At 44.4% G+C, this 8,501-nt stretch overlaps 1 protein-coding gene across 2 annotated transcripts in view; it reads right to left on the bottom strand.

Moving 5' to 3' along the window:
- Positions 1-439: 439 nt before the first annotated feature.
- Positions 440-8,501, bottom strand: part of naa15a (N-alpha-acetyltransferase 15, NatA auxiliary subunit a) — a 28,817-nt gene continuing 20,755 nt past the window's right edge. For both annotated transcript variants that reach the window (XM_044205782.1, XM_044205783.1), the window contains exons 13-20: positions 7,998-8,126; positions 7,229-7,442; positions 5,769-5,962; positions 5,531-5,639; positions 5,347-5,445; positions 4,878-5,021; positions 1,244-1,341; positions 440-1,123 (exon numbers count right to left, since the gene is read on the bottom strand). In XM_044205782.1, coding sequence (XP_044061717.1) covers positions 914-1,123; positions 1,244-1,341; positions 4,878-5,021; positions 5,347-5,445; positions 5,531-5,639; positions 5,769-5,962; positions 7,229-7,442; positions 7,998-8,126 — 1,197 coding nt within the window. In that variant the 3' untranslated portion in view covers positions 440-913. The remainder of the gene's footprint in view (positions 1,124-1,243; positions 1,342-4,877; positions 5,022-5,346; positions 5,446-5,530; positions 5,640-5,768; positions 5,963-7,228; positions 7,443-7,997; positions 8,127-8,501) is intronic.

Raw genomic sequence — 8,501 nt, 5'->3', positions numbered from 1 at the left:
GCTCTATATGGATCTCAAACAATTCAAACAACTGCCTTCGGAAACCAGTGTTATTCAGAACTCCTTGATGCTGATATATAGGAGCAGGTTGACGCTCTTCAGACACCTCGCAGCCTTTCCCCACCAGGAACTGAAGACGTGCAGACAAACGAAGGGATCGGTATGAAGTCTTGGACATTTGTGTGTCACACAAAGCACAGCTCTGGCATCTGCAGCTCTTTCAGTCCTGTCCTGCATGTCCCTTCATCCTCCTCTTCCATTTCATGTTGGGCGCAGGCAGCGCCCTCATGTGGTAGAGGAGAGAACTGCTGGTTACGACGACTTCCCCGAACATCGGCAGTTTCCCTGTTTTCCTGCTCGTTTGGTTTTGGTAAACTGCAGTTCACATTCTGAACAACAACACTCCCTCAACATCACCACCACTATCACAATGGTACTGTTTGGTTTTGCAAACATTGTTTTATTAATCCATTTGTCAGTTTGTAATATATAAATTACTTTTAAAAACGTGAGAAGCAGATGCACCTTCAAGAAGGACATGGCGTGAAAACACAGGAGTTTATAGAAAACCAAGACTGTGTTTACAGAAGCCATCTTAGCCAGCCAATGTCCGCTTTTCCCAGAATCCTCTTTTGCCTCCCCATACTGTATTTATCTGTTTTTTCAGTTACAGAACAACTGTGGACAGGGCCTTTTTATTGTTTAAAAAAGTTAAATGGGCATCGTGTTCCTCCGTGTGCCAGCTCCTTTTCCTGTCTCTCCTGTGGCGCTCAGTCCAACCAGATCAGTGCAATGTGGGGGCGACTCACAGCAGCCATAGCCCAGGGACTGGAGGGGGGGTGGGGAAACGGGTGTGTTGGCGGACTAAGGCGTCTGGCGGCATATCGCACCTCCTCATCCTCCTCGTCAGAGCTCACATTTCGTTTGCCATGTCGTCGTGCTCTCCTGCCGAAAAGTCGCCGTTGGCACTGATTGTGGTGCTGTTGTCTTGGTAACCAGGAGGCATGAAGGCCAGGCTGTAGGGGTAGATCTTATGGCAGGCGGCTCGGTAAGCCTCAGCAGCCTTCTGCTGGCCCTCGCCCAGCTGCCCATCACGCAAAGCCTCCAGCACCTCAGTACAGATCTGCAACACACACACACACACACACAGTTAGTTTATGTGAATTATCGTGGCCATGTTGTAAACCAGAGACAGCAGGTGTGTGATGTCTGGTACTGTAGTTGTTGGTAAATCACCACAGACCTGGATGCTTCTTCCAGACAGTGACTCATCCAGGGCCATAGCTATCTCACAGGCCATCTTATCAGAGGAGGGCTCCAGGTAGACCATCATCTTAGCAGCTGGGAATACCAGAGAGACACACAAGTTTCAATACAACAGCCCCTTTCAGACACTATCACAGAAAAGCCACATTTCTAAACCCTTTCAACATGGCACAAGTCTGAATTAAATGCTGTCATGTTCGTGTTAAGGCAGCAGCAGCACAGGGTTGAATACACACAGTGCAAGTGTTGGAAGAGGTCTCCACTGCACTGAGCTCCTATAACAGCGTCGCAGGGTTCAAAGTCAACGCAGCAGAACCAGAGATCTCCTCTTGTTATACACATCCTTCCTAAACTTTATTTATAGTGCACTTATCAAAACAAAGTGCTCACAGAGAGAGAAATAAAATACCACAGTGAATGATGAAATACACGAAGGACAAAAACAAAATAAGACATAATAAATTAAAAACCAATCAAATAGACAGACAGCTCAGGTAAGATCAGGATCTGCTTTCCGAAGAGACATAAAAGAAGACGGCGACTCAGACAGCCTCATTTCTTTGGGCAGATTGCTCCGGAGCCTCGGGGCCCTGATGGAAAGAGGGAGCCAAGGAGCACCCCCTGTCAGTGGTTTCCCATGTAGAGCACCTGTTAAGGGAAAATTTGGAGCTCCCTGCTTCTCTTGAGCTATGCCTCAGACGCCCTCAGATGCCTCACCAAGATCCCTCAGAGCTAAAAGTCGGCAGAAGGGTAAATCCCGATCACGACTTCGCCTGCGCAAAGAGAACATGCTGAAGGGACAACTGTGTTAAAAGGAGGGAACAGTTCTGTATGGTTCGACAGAAGATGTTCGACAGAAGTGCTGGTATGATTCGGGACTACAAGGAAAGGCTCCAGGCTTTTAGGCACCAGGACCTGATGTGACTGTACATGATCGCAAAAGTACTGGGACTTGCCGCTCAGTGGCGAGTCGAGAGAAGAGCGGGCGAGTCGCTATTAAAAAGGGAAGCACTATTTTCAGTCTTGGGATGACAGACTATAAGTAATGCATCGTTTCCCATACATAGGCTCTACTGGGGCAGCCCGCCCAGGCAGATTAAGACCCACCTGGGTAGATAAAATCCAAATTCCAATTTTCTGTTCAATCAAGACGCGCAATTGTCATTTCAAAATGCACACAGACCAGCGGACCTCCAGACAGGTAGGCCTATGGCTATTAGCACTTTGTTGGGACGCCAACTGTTAAAGGGGGAGAGTGTCGTAGAATGCGGAACGTCACTTTGTTTACGCAGTGTGATTTAGGGTAAACTTTATATTGTGAACTTGTATAATATTAATGGTGTGCTTTTTAATAACGCTGCTGTGTGCTGTGGAGGGCGGCGGCAGAGCAGTAGCGTCTCACTGTTTTTACTATGTTCTTGCCCATCCAAGGGTATTTTTTTGCTGCCATTCTCTGCAGCCACTGGGGTGTCTTTGATGCATTTAGTTTACAATCGATATTTTATTTCGATTTTTTATTTCATGCCAAATTGCATGCAGTTAAATTGTAACTTACAATGTGAATGGTTTACTCAATCCAATCAAAAGAAGCAAGATATTATCCAAACTGAGAAGAAATTCAAAAAAAGTTGAAGTTGCTTTACAGATATAGAACATGCTAAAATAAAAGGAATGGGCTATAAGTACCAATTTTCATCATCATATTCGGCTGGCCATAGGAGGGGAGTGGCAATACTAATCTCCAGCAAAATTAATTTCCAACTCATATTTGAAAGTATCCTGATCTTCAAGAGTTTTGATGCCACGTAGGTAACAGCAACCACATTTTTGAAGTCAAGACAGGAGTGAGGCAATGATGCGTGATGTCAGCGTTGCTTTTCAATATGGTCATAGACTGTGTGATGCGAAGAACAACTGACCGACCGAGAGGCAAATATAGACGTCTGTTTTTACACCAGACGTCTCAGCACCTTTGTACAGCAAATAGGACTGAAAATCGGAGGTGATGACCTCAAACCAAGCGGGAACCTCCGGGTCTGAAAAGTGAAGCCAATGCGGAAGTGCCTTAAACCTGCATTCTTTCTAGCGGCCAGCAGGGGGCGACTGAGTTTATGCTCTCAATCGCTAGTTTCAAGTCTTCTTCAACACAGCGTTCCGAGATTGTGACGATTATTAAAAGCAGCAATGTGAAGCGCCACTACGAGACAAAGCACAGAGCATCTTTTGAGCAGGTTAACAAGGAGGACGGACTTTGGTCATTTTGCTAACAAGAAGGATCCCCCCTCAAATCGCCTACTGGTTGGACTTAAAGACACTGTGATGAGTCGGCTGTTCATTTTTTCTGGAAAGTACATTTTGTTTTAAACCTGTTTTTCGCTAGCCAAAATTAGCATCCCAATTAATATCACAGTTAACCTCATTTACGGACGCATCTTGCTAACCAAGCTAGCTAGCTCCACCCTCTCGTCCAAATATGGTCACTTCTGGTTCCAAAAAACCAAGATGGCGAGGGCCAAAATGCGAAGGCGAGACTTCTAAATGGTAGTCCACCAAACACTGAGTGACGTCACGGTGTCTGCGTCCACTTCTTTTATACAGTCTACGCCTCGAACACACAAAGAGCTGTGTTCATCAGCCAAAACCGATAAGCATTAATTTAATAATTTGGAGAGAATTAAATCCATTAAGAAGGGACTATACATACTTCTCCAACCCCCACTCATTTTTTAAAAACATTTTTTTAATAAATCGTTGGCCTACATAGGGTTGCTGACTGTGACATAGGCATTATGGACCTGCCAGACCACAGTCCTCTTTACTCAAAACTGAATCTTGAATTGGATCAAAGAAATAGTTTGTGGAGAGTGCACACTCAGGACCACATCAAGGTGGTTACAAAGACTACTTGGAAAACAGGTTCATATTTACAAAACAAATATTATGGAGGAGGAAAAGCCAGCACAGTGTTAGCTTACAGACTGAAAAAACTGCAGGCGGAGAACTAAATTCCTAAAATTACAAACCCTTTGACTAACATCATACACCACAAATGAAAAGATATACAAAGTAGTTTGGAGTGATTTGAGCAGAATTTATATTCCCAACCTCATATTGACAAAGTGAAAATGGAGGATATCTTTTAAGACAATTCGCCTACCCAAATTAACTAATGAGCAGAGTAATCAGCTCGCAGCTGAAAGAAATCAGCACAGCCATAGCTCTCTTTTCTATTATGAATTTAGTTTTCTATCCCTGTATTTTTTATTCATTTTATTGGTCCTTATTTGCTTCTGTCCCATCTATTGTTACTCAGCTTCAACGGTTTGGCTTGGATAGATAAGGCCTTTAAGTCTTATTGCAATGATCACATTGTTTGTATAGACCTTGGTATATCCCAATAAAAAGACATTTCAAAAAAGAAAGAAAGAGTTCGAGTCGGAGTTGAATCAATCCGTGTGTTCTGGCTGTCAGAACTCAGAGTCCCTCTCACCGAATGTGAAAAACTCCACGTTCATGAATCTGCACAGTGAAGTGAACAACAATAAGCCAAACCCATTTTTGAGTGCAGGTGGACAGATAACGGCAGACGTGTCTGTGTGTGTGCTGCGTACCAGCCAGCCGGTGTGGGACGGAGCTGGAGTGTTGGCTCAGGAAGTTTTTGTTGAAGCTCTGAGGGTTGCTCTCCCCAAACAGCCTGGAGATCTCCTGCTTCAACACCGTCCTGACTGCCTCCGCCAGGTCGGCACTCTCACTCACTACACACACACACACACACACATACACAATAAAAGAACCATATGAAGCTTTAAAAATCTCAACCCAAACTGAGGCATGTCAACCTACTGAGAAAGATCTATTATTAGTGAATCCAAGTTAGATGGACAGTTCGTGGTTTCGGTCTACTTAACCCATGATACCACAATCCTGACTGCAAGCGGTTTCACACTTAGACCACACAGGTAGAAGGCTTCAGATGTTACATGTAGAACAGCTGCCCTTCGTGTGACTTTGAAACATCTCCCCCGGTGATATCCAGCAGACGTCACTATGAAACGTCAGCTCAGTGCGGGTTGTGCTCACCTCCTTTGAAGAAGCGCACTAAACACTGGTGCAGCCATGGGTTGGAAGGCTCGATGGCTACAGCCCTCTTTACCGACTGCAGCATCAACAGGTACTTTTCTGGAGGAATGAAGAAAAACAGTTGGCACTATTGAAAGGAGCGTGTGAAACGTGGGGAAATGCAGGCTGGAAGTATCGGTCTGACCTTTCCTGAAGTAGATCTCAAAGGCCAGGAGGTGAGTCTCGATCTTGTTGCGGACCAGGTTCTTCAGAGGGATCAGAAACTTCACTGCTTCCTCCAGAGGATTCTCCGGCTGGTAAAAGAAGTTAACCATGTCACGTTATTAATCTGTAATAATTCTACCAATCAGGCACGCTGTGCTCACACAGCACAGCTACAAAAGCTTCTGTCATGCTGAAAGAACTGGTAAACATGAGCCCACTTTGGCCAGTTTGTCTGGTATTAGCTCCTCTTTCGGCCCTCCTATCTCCTCGTCATCATCCTCCTTCTTCTTCTTCTGGTTCTTTAGCTGTTTCTCCTTCTCTGCGTTCTTCTTCTCCTCTTCTAGTTGGGCCTTCTTCTGGGCTCTTCGCTGTTTGTTCCGCAGTTTCTTCAACTCCTTGTCCGTCAGATTCTCTGCAGAGAGCAAAAGGGTAAATGGTACTTTTTTTTCAAATAATGAATAATAGTGATGCTGTTAAGACAGTACTGTCAACAAACTGGTATTGCTTTGCAAACTAAACTAAAGTCCCTTTTGCTCTCTCTCAACTCTTTTCTGAAAAGGCATTAATGCTCAACGACAAAAAAGATGGCAGTGTTTGAGACACAACTGTCATACAACACAGAATCATCATTCGGTTCACTGTATTTTCTGATACACGACTGATGTTTGAATGGATGGAAGCAAAGGAGACCTGCAGAGGTGGAAAAGGAGACTGACAACAAGTAGACGACTTGCTGAGTGTTTAATGGTTATTTATTTCTGCTTCAGTAAGAAACTATTAGCAAATACAGTGTTGTTTTGCTCTTTTTAGACTAGTCAGGAAGCCGACCACATAACTTGTTTTTAACATTATTAAACACTACAAGAAATGTCCACCTCTCGTCCAAATACTGATACTACTGAGACCAGTGCGTCCGTATTTTGTGAATGAGGCTAGAAATTGTAGCAGATGCAGATTTTGTGTTTTGTGTCAGTCCTGCAAACTCTGCCCCCCACCCCCCCACCAGCAGGGACGTTTGGCACCAGGAACTATGGCAGAGGAAGTATCTAAAGTGGGTCCTGGGCCTCTGGAAAGGTTCCTGTGGTGGAAGCAGCCACCACCTGTGCACAATGCACCTATCTAACAAAAGCAGAATCTAGACAGCTCTGCTCATTTTAGAGTGTTAAATTCAATTTAAATAGAGTTTAAAACTATAAAACTATAAAACGAATGTATTATAGTAAGACGAAGTAAATACAGGAGTTCATTTGAGAAAGGTTCAGAGGCATATCCCTGTATATGGGGATAAGCAAAGGTGTTAACATTGAAGCAAAATTGAAAACAACCATATACTACCCGAATGTGTAGTATCATATCTGCACTTCTCATATATTTGGTAGAAGTTCAATCGGGAAATACATTACAAGTCATGCACCGATACTATGCCTGGCCGACATGAAGACGCCTCATGACAATCACCAAGTTTGTCCCTGAGGACATCCGATAAGGGAAAAGCTAAAATATGCAGTCACGACAGGACACTCTCTGGGCTGCTCTAAAAAAAGACACAAATTCCATTTCACAAACTAAATACTAAACGTTTAACTTACTTGATACAAAAGCTAAAATCTCATTTGAGAGGTATTATTTGACTAACGACGGCACAGTCTGTAACACAGACACACACACACTGTCTGACCGGTGTCTGCCTGGCTCTCCTTGTTGTCGTCAGTCAGAGGTTTGTCGTGCAGGGCCAGGTAGATCTGGATGGCGGATCGAGCAGCTTTGTAGTAGAACGGATGCTGCCGCAGGACGTCCTCTAGCTTCAGCAGGTCCACATAGGAGCGCAACGTCATCTTCCTCATGCAGTAGGTGTGGAAGTCAAACTGGTCGTCTGTGATCTCCACAAAATGCTGATGGGGAGGAGAAGGGGAGAAAGAAGAGACAGATGAGCCTGCGTTTAGATCGGCTGGTGTTAGAAGAATGACTGTGGTACGCGAAGACACACAGGTAGGTGTGGAAGTCCAAGGCATCTGATAAGAGGACAGTGAGAACAGATCTGAAATCTGGATCATAGTAAACTCACACATTTTATCTTGGTAAAGATAAATGTAACATATGTATTTTTTAATACCATGGTTCCCACACCTTCTTAAACATTACATTCAACAAGTGTTCAAGACCTTTCCAGGCCCAATTCGTTCAAATTCAAGGAACATTCCGGACTGGACTTTGGGTCTGTACAAGATTCACAATGTCTGTAATTTGATCAATTCAATTTTTCTGAGACAGTTTGAAATGCTGAAATCATTCAGAAGGCACGCCGAGATGTTGTATCGTTTATCTGATCCCTGATCAGTTCAGCCACTGAATGCGCAGTGTGGGTGAGAGAGGGGAATTTATGGGTGAGGCGGAGCGGGTGAGGACCATTAGGTTAGATTTAGGGGATGATAGTCGTAGAAGCTTACCCTCTCGATCTCGTGGCACTTCTTCAGGGCCTCTCCAAACTTGTTCATGGCCTTGTAGGCCAAGGCACACTCCGTCTGGAACCACATGCACTGCATCTCATTCAGGTTCTCTACTGCCGACGTCCCCTCCTGAACACACACACACACACACACACTTCCATTATCGCAATGTAGAGCCAAAGAGAAACTGCAGCCAGCGAGGTGAGCTGGAGTCATGGTGGCCCATGGAAAAACTAGGTTGGTGTGTCTTCATGCATTCAGGCACATTGGGCCTTATGCAAGATGGGGGGTGGAGGAGGAGGACATTCCCCGGGACAGCGGCCTGCAGAAAGATTCTGAGGCAGCAACTAAAGAACTGTCCGAGTTGTCATGCAAAAAAAACTTTTACGGTTTCAGTAAGGTGAACAAAATATGAATTTGACATTATTTTGATCTTATATATATTTTAGTTGATTTGTGTAAAATATTTAAACTCAATATTCATTCAGATTAAGGCATTAGAGA

This window comes from Siniperca chuatsi, linkage group LG8 (assembly GCF_020085105.1).
Source record: "Siniperca chuatsi isolate FFG_IHB_CAS linkage group LG8, ASM2008510v1, whole genome shotgun sequence".
NCBI lineage: Eukaryota > Metazoa > Chordata > Actinopteri > Centrarchiformes > Sinipercidae > Siniperca > Siniperca chuatsi.
This window is presented reverse-complemented; position numbering and strand designations above follow the sequence as displayed.